This window comes from Coloeus monedula, assembly GCF_965178545.1.
Source record: "Coloeus monedula genome assembly, chromosome: 2".
In the NCBI taxonomy this organism is placed as follows: Eukaryota; Metazoa; Chordata; class Aves; order Passeriformes; family Corvidae; genus Coloeus; species Coloeus monedula.
Window position 1 is genome coordinate 104736201 of NC_138782.1, and position 21067 is coordinate 104757267.

At 39.3% G+C, this 21067-nt stretch overlaps 1 protein-coding gene across 1 annotated transcript; it reads left to right on the plus strand.

Moving 5' to 3' along the window:
• Nucleotides 1-33: 33 nt before the first annotated feature.
• Nucleotides 34-20275, plus strand: CPSF3 (cleavage and polyadenylation specific factor 3). Its single transcript, XM_082302548.1, has 18 exons — nucleotides 34-128; nucleotides 626-689; nucleotides 1083-1180; nucleotides 2138-2266; nucleotides 3022-3199; nucleotides 4788-4877; nucleotides 5884-6034; nucleotides 8294-8469; nucleotides 8969-9127; nucleotides 9881-10027; nucleotides 10999-11151; nucleotides 13808-13916; nucleotides 14649-14747; nucleotides 15828-15922; nucleotides 16477-16564; nucleotides 17244-17313; nucleotides 17900-17996; nucleotides 19994-20275. Exons 1-18 carry the CDS (start codon nucleotides 58-60, stop codon nucleotides 20093-20095), a joined length of 2076 nt encoding a protein of 691 aa, XP_082158674.1. The 5' UTR covers nucleotides 34-57; the 3' UTR covers nucleotides 20096-20275.
• The last annotated feature ends 792 nt before the right edge of the window (nucleotides 20276-21067 follow it).

Consider the following 21067-nt stretch of genomic DNA (forward strand, 5'->3'; position numbering starts at 1 on the left):
CGCGGGGACGGGCGCAGGCGCGGGCGGGGCAGCGGAAGGCGGCGGCAGCGCGGCGCGATGGCGGCCAAGCGCAAAGCCGAGGCGCTGATCCCGGCCGAGGAGAGCGACCAGCTGCTCATCCGGCCCCTGTGAGCGCCCGCGGGAGCCGCGCCGGGCCGGGGGCGCGGGGGGTCGGGGTGGGGCCGGGCAGCGCCGCTGGGAGCTGCTGCTTTCCCTGGTAAAGATGCCGCTGCCGTCTGAGTGTGCCTCTGGTAGCGCCACAAGCGTTGTTTTTGGGACAGCCTGAAGATGCTACTCCAGGCTTATTCGGCCCGATTTGTTACTTAGGTGAACTTTAATGATGCGTATCAGTAGTTTGAGACTCGAGTGCTCAGTAAAAAACAAAAGAGGCCAAAATAATTTCCTCAAACACGTTGTTTTTATTTCTGCTGTGTTACGTAGGGCCTCTTTTCCTTTGAGATAAGTACAGCTGTTCAGGTACTTTGGATATCTGAGCTTAAAAGGGCCGTGCAGTTGTTATTTCTACACAGAAAAGTAATCCCAGTAAAGGCATCCGAGGTAGTTACGTATCTTTGCAGTGTGTGTGGGTTGTTTCAATCCTCATGACTTTGCTATCCTTTTGCAGAGGTGCTGGCCAAGAAGTAGGAAGGTCATGCATCATTCTGGAGTTTAAAGGAAGAAAAATAATGGTAATTATTGCATTAATATATTTGTATGCCCTCTCAGTGTGGTACTTCAGATCATCAAAGTGATCTGAAATGTTGGAGGTTAAATGCAGCCTCTGCACAGAAGTCAGACACAGTGCTAGAAAAGGCACATTTTGTAGCTTTCTGGGGCAGTATAGCATATATGATATTAGGCATCACCAAGGCTGTGCTGTGAAACAAAACCATATCCCCATATAAAATGCATGTGCTTCCAACCCAAATCATTCTACTTGAAATCCAATACTAAAAGTAATGTTTAATGAAAAAAAAGCCCCTTACTTTGCATGATGCTAAAAGTTACCAGTTAATAGACCAAAATGGAAGAGGGGTTTTTATATGTTCTGTTAGAAGCTTTAATGTTCTTTAACTTTTCAGCTTGATTGTGGAATCCATCCTGGGCTGGAAGGAATGGATGCTCTTCCTTACATTGATTTGATAGATCCAGCTGAGATTGATCTCCTCCTCATTAGTCAGTAAGTGGCACCTAAAGGAACAAACAACTTAAGGTCATGGTCTGAGCTGTGTTCACTTGTAGGTTATTAAGAGAGGCTGAAAATAGGTGTTATTTAGGTGGTATGGAAAAATTCTAGTTTCCTGGGGTTTTTTTCTCCTCCTGAAAAAAGGAGGATCTCCATTTAGAATTAAGGACTGAATATTGAGGATGTTCATTCACTTTTGATGCACAACTCTCCTCTGAGCTCACTGTGATTTCTGACTCTTATAACCTGGCTTGCTTTAACACACATTGTGACAGCTCAAGTTTTCTACACAAAGACTGCAGAAGAGTATTGGTTGTGTTTTTTGCTCTATTTGCTTTGAGTTAAAAACATTCTTGGAGACTTACACAACCTTTGAATGTGGTTTAAGTATTGCTTAGTGGCTGAGAGATGAGGAGAGCCGTTTCTAAATGATGTACTCAGTAATAAACAGCTCTCCATAAAATCCCAAGTTTTTGTGGTCTGTGTTTGTTCTATCAGTATTTCAAAAGTAGTTTCTTAAAATAGTTTGAACTAGAATTGTGAACAAATAATTTAATTTTAGGAGATCATGTTTTAATCTGTAGTGTGCAACATGCAAAATTAGTATCATGTTTTTAGCTTTCTTGTATCTTTGACATTTAGTGTCCCTGGTTCCTGTTCTCTGTTTAAATTTATATGGAAGTTATGAGAAGAAGGTAATTCTAATACTATACATGTAAAACCTTGGCAATTAATGGAGAATTTCCTGTATTAGTTTTACCTTTTCTGGGTTGTCTTTCTAGTCACTAGTCTGCAGAACATAGACCAGCACAGTTAACAAGAAGGCTGAAAATTCTGTTTCTGGGTTTTCATGACACTGTGTTAGTCCAGTGAAGTAGTGAATTATGGATATTATATATTAGTGTTGTGTAATATGAATGTATTAATTGGATTTGTGTGTCTTATTTTAAGTTTCCATTTAGATCACTGTGGGGCTTTGCCATGGTTTTTACAGAAAACAAGTTTTAAGGGAAGGACGTTTATGACTCATGCCACAAAAGCTATTTACAGATGGCTTCTTTCAGACTATGTTAAAGTCAGGTAAGATAACCTGTGGGGTGTCTCTTCCTGAATTATTTCACCTATATAGCCAGTGGGAAACTTAAGATGAAGCTACCAAAAGTAGCTGGATGAACCTGGATGTTTTCACAAGTAGCAATGTTACATATAACCAGATTAGAAGTAATGAATCATCTTACTACCTCATGGATAGTTTGTAGTGAATTTAAGCTCCTAAAGATACAATTCACTCTTCAGGACAAAGACAGACTAAATATTAAATATACAAAGAGTGCTCTGTTACTTAGATGTTGGGGGTTTTTTTCTCTCTTTTATATTTTGTTTTCTTGTGTTTCATGCCTTGGCTCATCATTTCCACGTGACTGCGATGGTCCTGAGCATATCTCAGCTCAGCTGTGTTGAGCTTGGGTCAGAAACCTGATGAACAGTCCTCTTTTAACTTGTTTATTCTGGGCTGGTAGGGAAAGCATGGATCTATGTGGTTTTTGGGGGCCATTACAAGCTAAGTTGCAGATCTCTGTTCAGGGCTGGGAATCTGTTGGTACTTTTAGAGAAATACAGAGCAGCTTCTGAACTGAGAAGACTATTCTGTCTTTCAAAAGACAGATACTTTAACTCTCCTTGCATGAGCTACATTTAAGTAGCTGGACTTGATTTCTAACATAGGAGACATGGTGTTACTGAATGGAAATCTAACTGTCATTGGGGAAAACCCAGGAAGTGTTTTTCCCAGCTGCTCAAATGAGCTGATATGAAGCCATTTCACTTCTATCCAGTAACATCTCAGCGGATGACATGCTGTACACAGAAACAGACCTCGAAGAAAGCATGGACAAGATTGAGACCATCAACTTCCATGAAGTGAAAGAGGTGGCAGGAATCAAATTCTGGTGCTACCACGCAGGCCATGTTCTCGGAGCAGCCATGTTTATGATTGAAATAGCTGGTGTGAAGGTATTTTCTCTTTATTATATGATGACATCAAGCCTGAGTACTAATGTAGTCATTAATTATTATTGTCTGTTATGCTCCACCACTGTGGCTGGAGCTGTCCAACAGACTTGGACTCAGATCAAGGTGAGTGGCCTTGGCCTAGGACATGTATTTGCTCATTGATTAAAACTGGCAAGTGACACATATTGGATCGGGTAAGATGTTTGGATTGTATGGGAGTCTGAGACACAACTCAGACTTGGAACCACTAAACATGTAGCTTCCCATGCTGGTCTGATCAGAGGCAGCTGGTAGCTGAGGCAGTTGTGTGGAAGCTGCATTTTAGTAAAATTTGTGTACGGATGTTTGTTTCTGTAATTCTCATTTACATGTCTGCCTGTTTCATGTGCTTAAATGGCATTTGTCAATGCGAGTTACATTTTTCTCGTAACACTTGTATTCTAAAGTACTTAAAGAAATAAGATCATTGTTAATTTTAGGCACGGGGGGATTAAGTAAGTCATCATATAATCACAGGCAGCACTGTGCCAAAACCAGATACTTGAAACTCATCTTATGAATTGGGTTCAGCAGGATAATCACCATCCAAGGAAAGTTTCACACAGCCCTGAAGAGGGAAGAGAGAAGGTGGTTATGAGGCTTGCTGCCCAGTTGGAGTTTGTTCATGTTTTATAGTGATTGAGAATTATAAAAGTTCAAAGTTTTAAAAAAGCCTAGAAATAGAACTGAGTTTAAAATGATCACAATAAAATTTAGATCTCTTAGTGTTTCTTTTTTGGGTTTTTTTCTGATTGAGGCATGACAAAGATGTCCCTCTTACTGTGCATGATTGAAATGGATTGGGTTTTAATATCCATAATTTTCTTTAACTCCGTGTGGTAATAGGTTACCTGGCAGACCAGGTGTCTGCTGTCGCTGACTGTATGTTATTGATTGTTCACATTTTCATCAATGGAATTATTGGTAAATAAAAAAATGTTAGTTTTGAAACCATCAGTTCCACCCTGCAGTTAAGAATCCATTAGAAATAAATAACAATTAAAAATTACTTCTTGGTGTAATGGGGAACATGACTGTTCCATTTGGAAAATCAATTAGATTACAGGCTTTTTTTTAGTATCAGAAAATCTTAGAAGAATTTTTAATAAATAATTTTATTGGATTATTTATTATATTTGCATTTTGATATGTGAATGCAGTTTTATCTCCTATTTACTTCCTCTTAGGAGTCGCTGCATTTTATGTTATGTTCTACTTTTACTTCTTAGTGGTCAGTGCAAGTATGCAAAATGCTGAAAATGGCACCTTGATATCTGAAATGAAAAATAAGAGCTTAATATTTGTTTACCTAGTTTTGTTGGAATTATGGTACAGCTTGAAAAACCTTTACTTTTGGATTTTAAATACTTGTATTATAGTACTGTTGACCTAATATTGTAAGCACTGTTCACATCAGAAGAGTCTCATTTAAAGCACAGCTGATCTTATTATCAAAAATTCCTTGAAACCATCTTTGCACAGCTTTTTATAGGCTGCTGACCTGGTAGAACCTGTAACCAGAGTACCTGCTGCTCTTTGTCTCCAACAGCTGTTATATACAGGTGATTTTTCAAGGCAGGAAGACAGACATCTGATGGCAGCTGAGATTCCCAATATTAAACCTGATATTCTTATAATTGTAAGTTTTGCAAAATTATTTCTTTCTATTAGTGATTAATTATGGATAGGGGTATGACTTAATTAAAGCCAAAACAGAATGACAAAGACAGTGGAGATTCAGTGGTAGTGATTTGTGTTAAATATCCAAACACTTGGGTGTTTAGAACTCTTGACATTGCTTCCCATTGTATTGAAAACTCCAGTTACAATTCTTCTGATGAAGCTCCTTAAGGCTCCAGACAAACCTTTCCGAGATGGGAGATTTATTAGATTTTTACTTGGATTGTACCAACCCCAATTTAACCAGATGTCTCTTTTAGTAGATCCTAACCTACTTCCAGATATGTTAAGAATTAGTCCTCAGTCAAGGTGGCCTGAGTGCTGTTTCATATTTTTGTTTTGTTTTGTTTTCTGAGTGAATTATTTTATTCTGAATCCATGTTTGGAAAACAGCATCTCACGGGAAACATTTTATGCAACAGTTCTATCTGGAAACAAACGCTGGGATCTTTCAAATTATTTCATTTACTCTGTCCCTTCTAGCTGTTCTCTGTAACTGGTAATCTAATTTTAAGTCACATCAAAATCTTGTATTTTGTATAATTCCTATATTTTAAGCCAGAGGTTTAACCATGGCACATGTACCACTAATGGGCCATGTCAGTATGATCATCAAAGCTCTGGCAGCATTTCCAGTTAGGAAAATAAGTGTGTTAAACTTAAAATTTCTTAAAAGAAGCCTCAAAATTAATAGCTCTAACTTTGTTAGTCCTAACAGGATCTGTCTGTCTAAATTGCTTGGAGGGGTTTGGGAGAGGGGAAGTTTTGATTATTTTCCTTGGTGGGGTGGTTTTGGGAACTTGGGGGTGGTTTTGATTTTCCCCTCTCTTTGACCTCTCTCCCTCCTCTCCCCAGCATGTTAACACCAGGATGTTTATCTGCTTTTTTTTTGTTGGGTTCAGAGGAGAAGACCAGGAATTACTGTCTGTGTCAGCCCTCTCAATACTCTGTCTCTCCATGTGCAGGAATCCACTTACGGCACTCACATTCACGAGAAGAGGGAGGAGCGGGAGGCGCGATTCTGCAACACCGTTCACGACATCGTCAACAGAGGGGGCCGAGGTCTCATCCCTGTGTTTGCCCTGGGTCGAGCTCAAGAACTGCTTCTAATCTTAGGTATGTACCTTCCCAGCTCCTCTTAATGAAAAGGCACATAAAGTGATTTAGAATGTTTTCAGATGTTATAATTCCTTGAACCATTCCTTCAACCATTTTACAGCATGTTAATTACCTGTAATTTAATATATAATGCATGTTTGTTCAAATGCAAAAAATCCAGTAAACCAACCAGCAGTTCTGCTTTGTGAGGTAGGATGGGAGACCTAGAAAGGAAGAGATGATGGTGTGGTAATAAGTGCTTGACTTTTGAATCTTTTTGAATCAGGATTTCAGCAATTAGGAACAATTATTACAAATTGAAAAATAACCAGTTACAACAACTGTTTTATTTAAACTGTACTGCTAAAAAAGGGCTATATTTTCTTCTAAAGTTCTACTATTTTTGCCTTTTAATTCACAAACTATGTGTGTGAGTATGAAAAACTCTTTATAGGAAAAGCTTAGAAGACCATAAAGGAGACTTCTAACACTTCTGAAGTCCTAATAATAATGAAAAGAAAATGGGGCTTTTGAACAAAAATGAGTGAGAATTACACATGAACATGCCAAGCTACTTCACATAAAATATATAGATAGTTGTTACAAGGTACTTCAGATAAAACAGTTTTTAAGTAAATTATTCCCAGGCCTCTTTGATTCCTTTTAGCACATTTAATTTGTACTGTGTTACGTGATTTTTTCACTAGTCTTTCTGCTCATTCACATGCTGGCAAGATCAGAAGATAACTATCTCAAGCTTATAATGCTTATATTTAGGGGTGTTCAATATGAAGCATTCCCTAAACTACTTGAAATTTTTCTCACTTTTCAGTTTAGCTCAGTCTTAGAAACTAATTTGTTTTCAAAATGTCTTACTAGTCTATTCAAATGTTAACAAGAAATTTGGATCTAGGCAAGAGGTAGTATTCAATGGTGTAGGATTATTTACTACTTCTCATTGACTGAGAGGGTTTTTTTTAATTTATAGAGAACATAAAAACTGAGCGTTTTCAACCTTGTGTAGCCATTAGGTTGTAATTTGTTTGCTTCTTTGCTGTGTGTAGATATTACAGTGAGTTTCTAAAGATAAGCTTGAAAATATATCTAGCAAAGCGAGACATGCAATTGGATGCTTAATTAGGTAGAAAATGCAATTGCATCTCATATGCCTACACAGTTGAGCCTGCAGGCTTCTGTGTTTATTTTTCTTCTTTCTGTAACTGTATGACAAAAATAAAACACTGTTATGGTGTAGAAAGTTATGGCGATGAATTCAGTCCGTGACTGGTTATCTTTTACTGGCTGTTTCCACCTTAAACCTGAGCTTATTAAAGTAGTCACTGCAATGAACCTCTCTGAAATGTCATGAGAAGCTTTGCCTGCAAATCAGAAATGCAGGTAAAAGCCCATTGTAATGTCATTGTAAATGCACAAATACAGCCAGAAGAGTACCTCTATTTTTGGACGATTGTGCCTCAGTTGTGCAACATAAATATCTTTCAGACTAGCAGAACTGTATCCAAATGGGAAAATGGGTAAGTTATGTTTGTACAGCTGCATTCAGATCTCTTCTTTGTGTTTAGGAAAGCTCATGGCTACTGTCATCTTGATAAATTAAGTTGTGGTTTATGGAGACTCTTTCCTTGTTTTTGTTCCAGTTGGGCTTGTAAAATATAACTGATGGTGGTATACAGAAAGCCAGGCTTGATAATTGAGTGATTCCTTCTCACCTTGAATTCCATGGATTTGTTTTACGGGATGTTCATATAGTGAATTCTCACGAACAAATCTGTGTGCCGATGTCCCTGGCTCTTAGATGTATAATTAATATTTGACAGGGACATTGTAGCTTTATTGTAGAGGTGTAGTAAAACTTCTAGTGTCATAAATGTAGACTTATTGCTGTGTAGTATCATGTATACTTTATACCTTGTAGCTGAAGGTGGTGGTTGATTGAAATTTGACCTGCCAAAAGGACCTGAAGTTCACCTTTGTCATGTTTGTTTGCCTGTTTGTTTGTACTGGTTGTATACGGTTTCAGCTGGTGACTGTTTTAGAAAAGCAGATGAAAACAAAGAGGCTGTGATGGTGATATTCTGTAATAAAAATGAAAAAGCCCACTGGTAAATCTGTTCTATAAAAATTACTAATGTTTCTGAGAAGCACACACTTTATAAATAATCCTGTGGATGGAATTTTGTGTTTTGTTGTTTGGTGGCTGGGGTTTTTTTTGTTTTGTTCTTTTTTATTATTTTGTTTGTTTGTTTTGGGTTTTAGATGAATACTGGCAGAATCATCCTGAACTCCATGATATCCCCATATACTATGCCTCCTCTTTGGCAAAGAAGTGTATGGCAGTTTATCAGACATATGTCAATGCCATGAATGACAAAATCCGCAAGCAAATTAACATCAACAATCCTTTTGTTTTCAAGCATATTAGTAATCTGAAGGTAAGCTTGAGATTCTCACAAAAGGTGAACATGACAGAAGAGTCCATATTTGCTGAATAGTTTGCATGTTTAATACTGTGATAGAATATTCTGAGGTGGAAGGAGCCCACAAGGATCATGGAGTCCAACTCTTAAGTGAGTGGCCCCTCCAGGAATCAAACCCACGATGTTGGTGTTTTTAGCGCCATGCTCGAATCAGCTGAGCCAGTCAATATCCTCAATAACCTACTAGATTGATTAGGTCCGGGTTTATACCTGAGTTACCTGCTGTCCCAGTGCTTAGAGGGCAGTTTGAGGGGAGCTTAGGCCCCAACATTTCTTCCACTATAGATCCCTGTGCTTGCAGTTTACTCCTTGTGGTATCAGTAAGAGGAATCTTCCTGCAGAGGGTACCTTTTGTGAGGATGGGGTACAATCTGTGAACACAGGGCCCTTCTCATACGTTGTTCAAGGGTGCAGCTGGTGTGGTGACTGATACTCTCACTGTGTGTCTTTTCAGAGTATGGATCACTTTGATGACATTGGCCCCAGTGTTGTGATGGCTTCCCCAGGTATGATGCAGAGTGGCTTATCCAGGGAGTTGTTTGAGAGCTGGTGCACAGATAAGAGAAATGGAGTCATTATTGCAGGGTACTGCGTTGAAGGAACTCTTGCTAAGGTGAGTTGCTCATGCACCACAACCTCTTGATGACAGGTAGCATTCATGTTAGGTTTGTAAAGAATTGGTCAATAGCAAGTGTCTTTATTTGATTTACTGAGATTGTTGTCAGGTAGGTAGGTATGTAGTCAAAACTGATTGCTTTTGGCTAATACTACTGAAAAGTACAGAAAATTTGCATATGGCCATTTCCAGTGATGTTATATAGAAGAATCTTTTCTAGGGGCAGTTATCTTGTCATGAGAAAGAATGAATGATGCTTTAGACCTCTCCACTGCTTAATTTTTCAAGAAGGTAGCCCTAATCCTAATTCTAGAGAATTTGATACTAAATCTAACACTACTTATGTGTCAGAGATCAGACTGCCTTGTGCACCTCGTGCCACTGTCCATCTGTAGGGAACGAAATCCTTCCAAATTCCAGCAGCTAAGGGCAACCACAGTATCTAGCTTTGCCTTTAGAGATAGGAGTCACACACTTGTTACCATTTTGATGCAAATTAGAGAGATTTATCTAGAAGAAGTATGAACCCCCAGATCTGCTGAGGAGGCACAAGATGAAATGATGTGTATTGTGCATGCGTTTTTCATGTGTGAGTGTGTGTTCTGGGTAATTTAAGAGATTTTTTTTCACTGCTTCACACTTAACATGGCTGCCACTATTATTTCATTGGTTTTTAAAATGTAAAGCATTAGTTACATGGTGTCTATAGGAGGCTTTACTTTTTTTAATTAAGGTGCCTTTTTTTTCTAGCACATCATGTCTGAACCTGAAGAGATCACAACTATGTCAGGGCAAAAACTCCCACTGAAGATGTCTGTGGATTACATTTCTTTCTCTGCTCACACAGATTATCAACAAACTAGTGAATTTATCCGGGCCCTGAAACCTCCACATGTGGTCAGTATCCATGCTGCCCATTTCTCCAGAGTGGGATTCATCAAACCAGCTCATAGCCTTGACTCAAGGCAGGGACAGGTGTCTAGCAGTAGCCAGCATCCCTGCGCTTTGAATAATTAAAGGTGGAGATTTTAATCGTTTTTTGTCATGTTACCTTAGCAAAGTAAAAATGAACTTGCTCTTGAGTGTCTGTGTGTGGGATCCCTGGGGATGACTTTCCAGACAGTGGTGTGGTCCATAATCTGTTTCAGCAGTGTTTTGTACAAGTAAGATACAGTATAGGACATTAAGTTTGGGATGCTGGTATTGGAATAATTCACTGCAATTTGCCCAGAAATAAATAAGAAAACATCGATTGAAGGTGTGTTGCAGACAGCAAAAGACAAAGGCAGCACTTGCAGGGAAAAACATGAGCAAATCATGGGAAGCAGGAGGTGTGAAGGACCAGAATGTGAAAAAGGGGACTAGGATCTGAAACTGGTGGAGAAACAGTATGCAAGCACAGAAAAGAAAGAAAAAAATCATAGCAGAAAAAAGAGCATTTAACTTGGCAAAGAAAATTGTGAACTGTGAAGCATCCTCTTTGAATTGCATGTTTATTATGTTTATATCTACACACAAAGACAAAAATGTAAAGCTAACTGACTTTTAGTGTTGAACTTGCCTTTCATAATACAACAATGTATTTATGTGTGAAAACTTATATGGGGTCTCTGTAACACACTCTGCTTGGCTGCATGTATTTTTCAACTAATACTCAGGGTTATGAAATCCCAGCCTTCAAATAATGCAGAGAATTCAAAGACACACAGAACTGTAATTGAGCTCATGTTTCATACACTGTGGCCTCATGGAATTGCATTTTTATAAAGATGAGGTAGAATATGGCAGTTTTCTTGGATAATTTGCTTACTAAACATGTCTGGTTGAACAAATAACTTCTGCTAAAAGGAAAACTGACTTTTTTACAGATTTTAGTTCATGGTGAGCAGAATGAAATGGCCAGATTGAAAGCAGCATTGATACGGGAGTATGAGGATAATGATGAAGTCCATATAGAAGTTCATAATCCTAGGAATACTGAAGCTGTGACATTAAACTTCAGAGGAGAAAAACTTGCCAAGGTATGAAATCAATGTTTTCTTATATGCAGAAGAGTATTTTCTTCTGGTATAAAAACTACATGGGATCTTTGAAGGCTCTATGTTTAATTGATTTCAAATTATATGTTTTCTGGGGTCTCAAAGTATGTGATTGTTTTGTGTTTAGTTGTATTTGGGGTATGGTTTGGGGTTTTTATTTTGAGGTTGTTTTTTTGCTATTTTGGGTTTTTTCTTTGATTTTTCACTCTTCCAAACTTTTCTTGTGTTATGTCTCAGAAGGTTTCTAGGTTACTCTGACCTTCTTTTGTTTTCAGAGTTAATTTTATACTCTGATTTTTCTGAGAAAACCATATTTCATCTCTAGAGTTACCTGAAGCTGTGAATATTTCAGATTGCCTTGTTGCACTATTGTTGGGGTCCCTCCCCTGCCATGGAGCCCTGGGAGAGGGGCCCTGGGCACAGGCACGGGGTTTCCCTGCCCCTGCTCAGCCTCGTTCCCATGGGTTGGTTTGTGTTCCCTGGTGTGGCCAAGGACCCTCGGCTCCCGTGACTGAGAGTTCCTGAGCAGAGTCCCGGCCACGCGGCTGGAGAAATAAACATCCCTGAAACATCTACCACGAATCTGTCCATGTATACTTCTTTTCCACTGGACTCCTGGTTTGATATATGCGTGTTACAGTAATCCCCGCTGTAACAAACTGGTGGAGGAATGCAGGCAAGACACTGATCCCTGAGGAAGATTCGTGAGTAAAATAACCACTCTAGACCTCTCTCTTCTCATCTTGGTTTGGATATTCTCTCTGGACTATGGAAGAATCGTGGGAAATGGGGCTGTCTGAGCCACAGAAAAAAATGTGTCTAGAAGTAAAAGGAATCCTTGAACAACAAAACAAAAAAGTAATGCAACCGGGAGATCTAGAACATTTCTTCATCTGGCTTTTCAAAAGGTTCTCCTATATTTCTCGAGACTTACTTTTTGATATCGAACCTCCTGTATCTTGTGAGGGGTGTTTCTGGGACGAGATCTGGGATAAAGTATGGGATCAAAGAGAAGCTTTCCGTGCATACCTTATAATCAGGGAAGCTCTTGAGGAGCATTTCTATGGTCCCATTACCCCTAAAGCAGAGGATCATACTTATCCCATGGCCGAGGCCGCGCGGCCGCCATCCCTGTGGTGCGTGACTGCAGCCGTGCCAGTGGAGGTGCCTGTGCTGGATGCGCCCGGCCCCCTCGGGAGCGCGCTCCTTATCACGGACCCCATCCCTGTCTCGGGGTCCCCGGCCACGCGGCCACGAGTGAGGGAGCGATGCCGCAGGCGCCGCGGGTGCCGTGGGCCACGAGCAGCCAGGAACCGGCATCGGCGTGGCAGCCCGCTCTGAGCACACGGCTCGGAGAGCCCTGCGGAGGGAGAAGCGGCGGTTCCCACAGTGACACGAGAAGCCGCGCAGCGCCGAGCCGGAACGGGGCCGCACCCAAAGCAGCGTGGAGTTGGCAGAGCGGAACCGCTCACAGGGCACGGAGCCAGCGGCGATGGCAACGCGGGGCCGCGCAGAGCCCGGACACGCCGGAGCAGCGCCGCTCGGAGAGCGAGGAGCAGCCACAACGCGGGGCCCGGCCAAGACGTCGGAGCCGGCGAGGCAGCGGCCACGCGGGACCAGCAGCCACGACGAACACGCAAGCACATGATAGGAGGAGTTGTAGCCACGAAAATCACAGGAACTGTGCAATGGTACAATGTCAAAAACAACTATGGATTTATAACACAAGATGATACAGGGGAAGATCTATTCATCCATAGAACTGCCATTAAAAGGAATAACCCTAAAAATTACCTGCAAAGTGTAGGAGATGGAGTTGTGCAATTTGATGTAGTGCAAGGAAAGAAGGGTTTACAAGCAGCAAATGTTACTGGGCCTGGAGGTATTCCCGTCAAAGGCAGCCGTTATGCACAAAATTATAAACAATATCCATCCCAGCAGCTTCCCTACCCACAGCCTACTTCCCCCTTTTACCCTATACCCAATATGAACCCCTTCCTAAGTTTACCCCATCCCCAGTTTATTCCTAATCCGTTTTTCACCCCACGGCTTCCCTATACAATTCCCTTTCCCTACAGCTCCTCTCCGATGCTGAGGGGGGGATGAAAAGAGGGAGGGAAGAAATTAAACCCTCTCCTGCCTCAGTTTCCCCACAAAGCATGCCCGGAGAGTTCTGTCTCCCTTCTCTCAGCCCTAAGATGTTCCACAGAATCTGTTTGGACATTTAAAGACTCAGGAGGGTGGCTTGTTTTGTCTTGAAACTGTTCTTGTTATGTTTATCCAGTTGTTTTCATTCTCCTTTTATTAAAATAAAACAGGTGAGATGTTGGGGTCCCTCCCCTGCCATGGAGCCCTGGGAGAGGGGCCCTGGGGGGAGACACGGGGTTTCCCTGCCCCTGGTCAGCTTCATTCCCCATTGGTTGGTTTGTGTTCCCCGGGGTGGCCAAGGACCCTGGGGTCCCGTGACTGAGAGTTCCTGAGCAGAGTCCCGGCCATGCGGCTGGAGAAATAAACATCTCTGAAACATCTACCACGAATCTGTCCATATATACTTCCTTTCCATGGGACTCCTGGTTTGATATAGGCGTGTTACAGTAATCCTGGCTGTAACACACTATATTGTGTTTTTTCTCTTCAGGTGATGGGATCTTTAGCAGATAAGAAACCAGAGCAAGGACAGAGAATTTCTGGAATCCTTGTTAAAAGAAATTTTAACTATCACATCCTTTCTCCTTGTGACCTCTCCAGTAAGTATAGACAGTGATGTGATCAGTAGGTAATTGAAACTTACTGTGTCATTAAAACACTTACAGTTCTGTGGTATTTTCCTGCAGTTTTGTGTTTCATAAGCAATTAGTGAACATCTTAGTTTTACTTTGTTTTAGTTTTGCCCTAAGTTCTGAACTGTTGTAGTGAGAAGAAAGGCATTTAATTCGTTGTTCACTCAAATTTAAAATCTTTTCTTTCTCTAACAGAAAAGAAGCAAAATTCCATGTCCCTTCAGGTTACTTAAAACCTTTTCCTCTGCAAGAATATGCATAAAACATTCCAGTGAGAACCAAAAAACACCTCAGTCAATAGTCCTACCATTTTCTAAAATGTCATTAGTTTTTAGTGTAAAAGCTACAGAACAGAGAAAATATTTGTGTAGTCCTCCTATGATTTTTATTACTCAAGGAATTGATCTATTTTCAGAATAGAAGAGGAATCTAAGGTCAGAAGAGCTGGGGGGAAAGCAGTTCTGCTGCCCTAGTTCATTGTTTGTCTCTAATAGGCAGGATAATACAACAAGCTGGTTTCCTAACCACAAATATATTATTTATCTTATAATAGGTGCTCCACCTTCCTCTTATAAATTGGCCTTTTCAGCCCTCTTGTCTTAAATGTGTCAATGCCATTATTTATCTACAATGGCAATTTTATTGATTAGTAAAGTCAGAGCGCTAATTTTTAACATGTACTTTTTAAAATGGTTTCAGATTACACAGACCTGGCAATGAGCACAGTGACACAGACACAGGCCATTCCCTACACGGGCCCTTTCAATCTGCTTTGTTACCAGCTACAGAAACTCACCGGTGCGTACGTGGGAGGACACGGTCATGATTTACACTGGTCAGCTTTTAAAACAACTTCCAGTCTTCAGAGGTCTTCTGACTGGAGATTTCTTCCCATTTTACAACATTCATTAGACTATGCAGCTTCTGCCAGATCCAGTTCATGAGTATGACACTGTTTTTTGGGGGGATTCTACTGTAATCATATTACAAAGTGATGAGCATATAGCAATACAGAGCATAGGCTGATTTCTGTCTCTGTCAGCCCCTAAAGCGAGTGCTCTGGCCACTCTGATGGAAACTTTATTAATTGATCTTATATCTCTAGCCCCAAATGGAATGGCTAATGCCATCCAGTTAATAAAAACAAGAGCTCTTCCCTCCTTTTTGACAGACAGCCTCTTCTGTGCCTCCCTAAGAGGCAAGAGTTGGCTTTTCCTGAATGGGAATCCATTTAAATCTGAGACTGGGATGATCTTCTGTGCCTCTCTCTGGCTTTCTCAAGAGTTAGGGGCAGCTCCTGTCCTAGTTCATTAGAGGTACACACATTTGCAGGTTCCCTTCCCAGATTTAAAGCTCAGACTTATTTTATTCTCTAGTGTCAGAATCTAATTCATGTCACTAGTGAAGAGAACACCTATATTCAGTTGAGGTTCAGGTGTCATAACCCAAGTGCTACCAGGCACACAAGTGCCTTTGGTTTAAGCTCTATGCTTACGTGAGCAATGGGTTATCCTTTAAGGGGGTAAGAGCTGGTTACTATTGCAAATGGAGCAGAATTAATAAAGTTCTCGTATGTTTTCTTTTTGTTGGTGTACTCACGCAGCATCAGTGTACTAGGCCAGTCAAGTATGAGAATTCAAACCAAGTAAAAGGGTCAATATTAACTAATAAAAAACCCCAAACAATCTAGAAGAAAGAAAATAATATTGTCAGGTGAGGGAAGAGAGTATGTGGTTCCATTTTGTAAGCTGCTCTGAGCAGTTCTGGTAACAGACAACCCCTCTTATTCTTAAACTCACCTATTTTCTTATGCAAATAAAGTTAGTTGTGCTTCCAGTATAATTTCATTATTGCTAACCATTTGTTGTCACTTCTTAGGTGATGTAGAAGAAATAGAAATCCAACAAAAACCAGCCCTGAAGGTTTTCAAAAATATTACTGTGATCCAGGAACCAGGCATGGTAGTCCTTGAGGTGGGCATTGGTGAGGGAGATAAAACTTAACTTTGTTCTCCAGTTTCTGCAAAACAATACCACACAGATGCCATGCAGAATTCAATGTTTTAAGGAGTTTTCTGTTGGATGACAAGTAGAGCAAAGGCTAGAACAAAGTTCCCCTTGAGCTGTCGTCTTGTGTGGATGTGTATTATTTAATTCATCCACAGCCAGTTGCTTTCTTTTTGCTGCATCTCATGAATATAATGGCAGACTTGGTGCCCTTTTTTTATTTGGCAGATAGTAATTGGAAATAACATCAAATGGTGTTCCTTCCTCCCCCAAAGAGTTGTGGTAATTAGTTATTTTGTAAATGTGCTCAGAAACATTCAAAAGCTTGAATTTTTCGTGGGAAGTTACTGGAGTACACCCACTTAAAAGTAGTTAATAATTTGATGTGAAATGTATGACAGTCATTTGAAGCTGGAATTCAGAGAAAAGCAAAAAGGAGAATGCAATTAATGTTATATTATCTTTATGCTGTATTATTCACTCAATCCAACTTACGAATTTTGTTTTGTTTTGTTTTCCAGTGGGTGGCAAATCCTGCTAATGATATGTATGCAGACACTGTGACAACAGTGATACTGGAAGTTCAGTCAAATCCCAAAATACAGAAAGGTATAAGTTTAATGTATGCTTATTTAACTGAGGCATTTCTTCCTTAGCTTAGAGGGAAATAATGCCTTTAATAGATTGCAATCCCCTTATTGTATTTCCTTGCCTTATGGAACTTACTAGGGAGTAAAATTTGCTACTGAAAAACAGAATTACAACTTGGTCTTCATTATTTGTGACATGTTCATTTGTTGAAACTTTCTCTTACATGGCAGCTGATAACAGACTGTGGGAAACATGGCTTTATTTAAAATGAGTTAAATCTTACACAAAAAAATCTGAAGTGATTAAGTTTTATATGGCCCAACACAGGCCATTTTATGATTCTATGATTCTGTATGGACAAATAGGTGTTTATTTTCACTGCATTACTCCTCTTGTCTTTTTATTATATATTTTAACAATTTTGTATAGTAGCAGTCAGTGTTCCTTTGGTATTTAGTCCCATACCTGACTCAACACATCTGTTAAAAATCCTTTCGCCTGAGTTTATAAATTCCCATAACAGTTCTTACTTTCTCATCTTTTTTTTTAAATACGTTTTAAAATAAATTGTTTAAATATACATCTTTTATTTAGTTTTTGGACTGTTTTTCAGGAAAGTCAGTTTGTGACTAGAATCTATCAGCCATTTTACCCTCCCGGTAAATGTCTGTGAAAGTAATTTTTTTTTTCTTTTCAGCTGCAGTAAATAAGATTTCCAAAAAAATAGATATGGATGTGTATAGGAAAAGAATGGAGATCATGCTTCAGTAAGTTGTATTTATTTTTTCTAAAGGAAAATGAGCACTATTAATCGTGTAAATAGAACAGCCTTAGTATAATAGAGTTTAAAGATATGTAAAAATACTTCATGCAAATTTCCTTCAGTCTAATTTCTGTGAAGACCAGGAATTAAGTCAAGAAAGAGGTACAGTAAAAAGTTCTCAGCACCATTAAAATTTTGAATACAGGGCCCAGTTATTTCTTCCAGAAGCAGATTTTTAAGTTGTCTCCAAAGATTATGTTACAAATGGTTAATAAAAACAACTTTGGATCACATCTCTTTTAAAACTTACTCTGATGTGTAGTCTGTTATTTACGTAGAAATCTTGCCTCTTTTGAAATCAAAGGAATCATTCCCTTTGTCTATGATGAGATTATTTTGGTAAAATACTTACTGTTAATTGATACCCACTGTCATAATAAAGATTGATATTTTTAATTACATCTGAATGGGTTAAATAATTGCTGCTGAAAGGTGATACTCACCTGACAAAGGCACCCCAGGGTTCAGAGAAAAACCTGAGTTTATTGTGCTGTTTGGCCACATCTTACACTCACGGGTCTTTGCTTTAGGGATATGTTCGGAGAGGACTGTGTGAGTTCCAAAGATGACTCTGTCCTGTGCATCACAGTGGATGGAAAGACTGCCAACATTTCCCTGGACACTCGGGTATGTAGAGCAAAGCACTTGCTTCTGTGTGTGCTGTGTTCAGCAGTCTCCTGTCTGGCACAGTGCTGCCTACAGTGTCATGTACCCACTTGCTAAGGAAACGTACTTGGTATCAAAACAGAGTGTTATTAATTAAAAATTTCTAGCAATGTTTATGCAACAAATGCAGTACATTTAGAAAAAAACACAGTATTTTTCTGCAGCTCAGTTGTATGAGAAAACGTATAATGAAAGATTGTAGAAGAGAAACTGAGTTAATCCACTGAGTTAATTTATTTTTTAAATGCTTTTAAAGCATGGCTCTGGTCTGAATAATTGAACAGTTACAGGGTAGGAATGTTGTTAATAATTTTTTTTTGTCCTCTTGATCCTTTTGGAGCTAAATTGAATGTCTGAAATACTCACAAAAAGAAATACTTCATTAATTTACTAGCTCGGTTCAGAATTGGATGTCATGCATGTTAGAAGGGTGCTTTAAGAAGCCATCACACCTAGATATTCAAGTAATGTAAAACTCTAAAGAATGGTTAAAGCCATGTCCTTCATGTTCTTAAGCATTTTAATGTGTTGACTTTCTGTCATTACTAATAATGTCTTAAACATAGATTGTGTATTGCCTCTATTCATAGTAATAATACAATGTAAATTCATTCTATGGAGTAGCTCTCACATGCTCTCCTTAAGGGGTCACAACAAATGTTTTAAGTGTTCCACAAACCCAGAAGAAAAGATTGGCCTCTGCCAAAAATTTGTTGGCTATTGAAACAAAAAAAGTGAATGTTAATTACCTTCAGAGAACAGTGAGTTACAGCCCTGTGGGTAACATACAACTTGTGCCATCTCTTTTCAATTTTTTAATAAAAGTTGCTACATTTCAGTTTGTACATTGTACAAAAAAATACAGGACTGGTGAAGGAACTCTTGAAATAAAGAAAAAAGTAACTAGACTGGAAGGCAATGCATACTGCTTAATCAGGAAGTTTGATTTCATTTTTATATATGTCATTATTGTTAATAGATTTGTGTACTGACAGAAATCCCAATGGCAGCTCAGTTACAACAGGGTGTATCTTTGCAGTACTTACTTTACAGACTGTGTTGGCAATGGCAAGCTTCTGCCATTGTGAACCAGATTTTACAATGAAGATCTTCTGGCCTTCTTTATGTGTATATTATTGGCTTTAAAATAAAGATCTGACTGGTGGGACATGTGGGTTTATATTTTCCATGTTAACATAGTGCTGTCACAATTAACACAATTTTTACAACATTGCTAGATAACATTAAATGCATGTTTGCTGTTTTAAGTGCCTTTTTCCTCCCCCCAAACCTTTATGGTTGGAAAGAGTTACTTGATCAGAAGAATTACAAGTTAATACTGAATTAAAGGAGGTATAGTCTTGAAGTCTAGAAAGGCCACAGGCCCAAGAACATTATTACTACTCAAATGCTGCCCTTTGTTTTTGAGGTAGAGCAGTCAGGGGTGAATGTAGATCAAGTTACATTTTTGGGGTGGGCATCTTTCTCTAGGAAGATTTGTTTTAGTAAAAAATCTATTTGTTTGGATTATTTTTGTGTAAATGTCATCATGTGTATGGGAAGATCAGTGTGGTGCCTGTACCTCTGTGGTGAATACATGCGTTTTGCAGTATTAACCTAATACAGCATGAGTGAATTCACAGATAAAATGAAATCACCAGGGACTGAATCTTGTGTGATTTTATTTGATTTTGAATTAAATGTAATCTACAAAACATAATGCATTTTACATAGTAGTTCTGAACATAAGACGTGAAATTAAACTTCTTGTCCCTCAGCAGGACTTGCTTAAGTCTTCTCTGAACTTGTCTACCTGCTGGCAGACCACTGAAAAACATACAGTGCTGCTCGATAATTTCCATGACTACTTTTTCCTTTCCCCTTTGGAGCATTCTTCTCGTACTGAAAGGGAGCAGGAAGTGCCAGTTGTTGTAACATCCTTCTCTTTTTGTTCCCAGACAGTTGACTGTGAGCCAGGAAGCGAAGATGACGAATCCCTTCGTGAAATGGTGGAACTGGCTGCACAGAGGCTTTATGATGCCCTCAGCCCAGTATACTGACCTCTGTAGATAACCTACGATGCCTAAAAAAAATCTTCTAAATGTTTAATATGTTCGGGCTATTTTTTAAGAGTAAATAAAAATTTTTTCTTCAGTAAGTCAAACATATCAATTCTGTGAATGTGAAAGTGCTGAGTTACTTCACATAATGGATCAGCAACCTCATAACAACTGTATTTGTGCATATAGATGCAATTAAATCAGGCAAAGTGTGCATATGTTCTCTTATATGCACATACAAGGAATAAGAAAAAAAATTAACCTAATACAGAATTACAAAGGTTAAATGGAGTTTTGTATTTTTAAATATTAGAACCAGTTGGGAGGATAAATTGGATGTATTGAGTTTGCATATAGAATTTTGTTCCTGTTGAGTAAGTGATTGCCTGCACACTTGTATCTACTTGAAGTCAAAGGGGTCTTGAACACAATTAAAAATGGAATCCATGCTTGCTTTGGAGCTTTAAAACGCTGCATGCTGGCATTGCCATTAGAGGAGCACCACCAACTGCAAGAGAATTGGGTGCTTATGACCTGTGACAGCCTCGTGTGCCCCGAATACTGCTGTCCCCACGTTGGTGACCACCCGAGCCTGGGAAAAGGGACATGGAGAATCAGACACTGCAGGACACAGAGCAGAATTCCAAATACGGTGTGATTGATACTCTGAGGTAGCTGTGGTTTTTGCCAAACAATGCCATGCTGAAAAATGTCCACAGTACCTGAGTTTTCTACAAAAACACTGTGTCTTGTACACACTTCTCCTTGTCAGCTGATGAAAATGGCACCTGATGATCTTCATAGTATGAGTAGTATTAGCAGAATTAGTGTATGAGTAGTATTAACAAAATTAGCGACACTTTCCTCCCCAAATTGTGTCGTTAGCAAGCTAAGCAGTATAGAGTCTTTTAAATGAGGTAGTTGCATTTTCTTAAGAGGGAAGTCCCTTTGAAACAGGTTAAAACCATAAAA

Coding starts and splice junctions, on each gene's coding strand:
- CPSF3 (XM_082302548.1), top strand. CDS start 58: ATGGCGGCCAAGCGCAAAGCCGAGGCGCTGATCCCGGCCGAGGAGAGC. Junction 690..1,082: donor TTAAAGGAAGAAAAATAATG/GTAATTATTGCA, acceptor TTAACTTTTCAG/CTTGATTGTGGAATCCATCC. Junction 1,181..2,137: donor GATCTCCTCCTCATTAGTCA/GTAAGTGGCACC, acceptor TCTTATTTTAAG/TTTCCATTTAGATCACTGTG.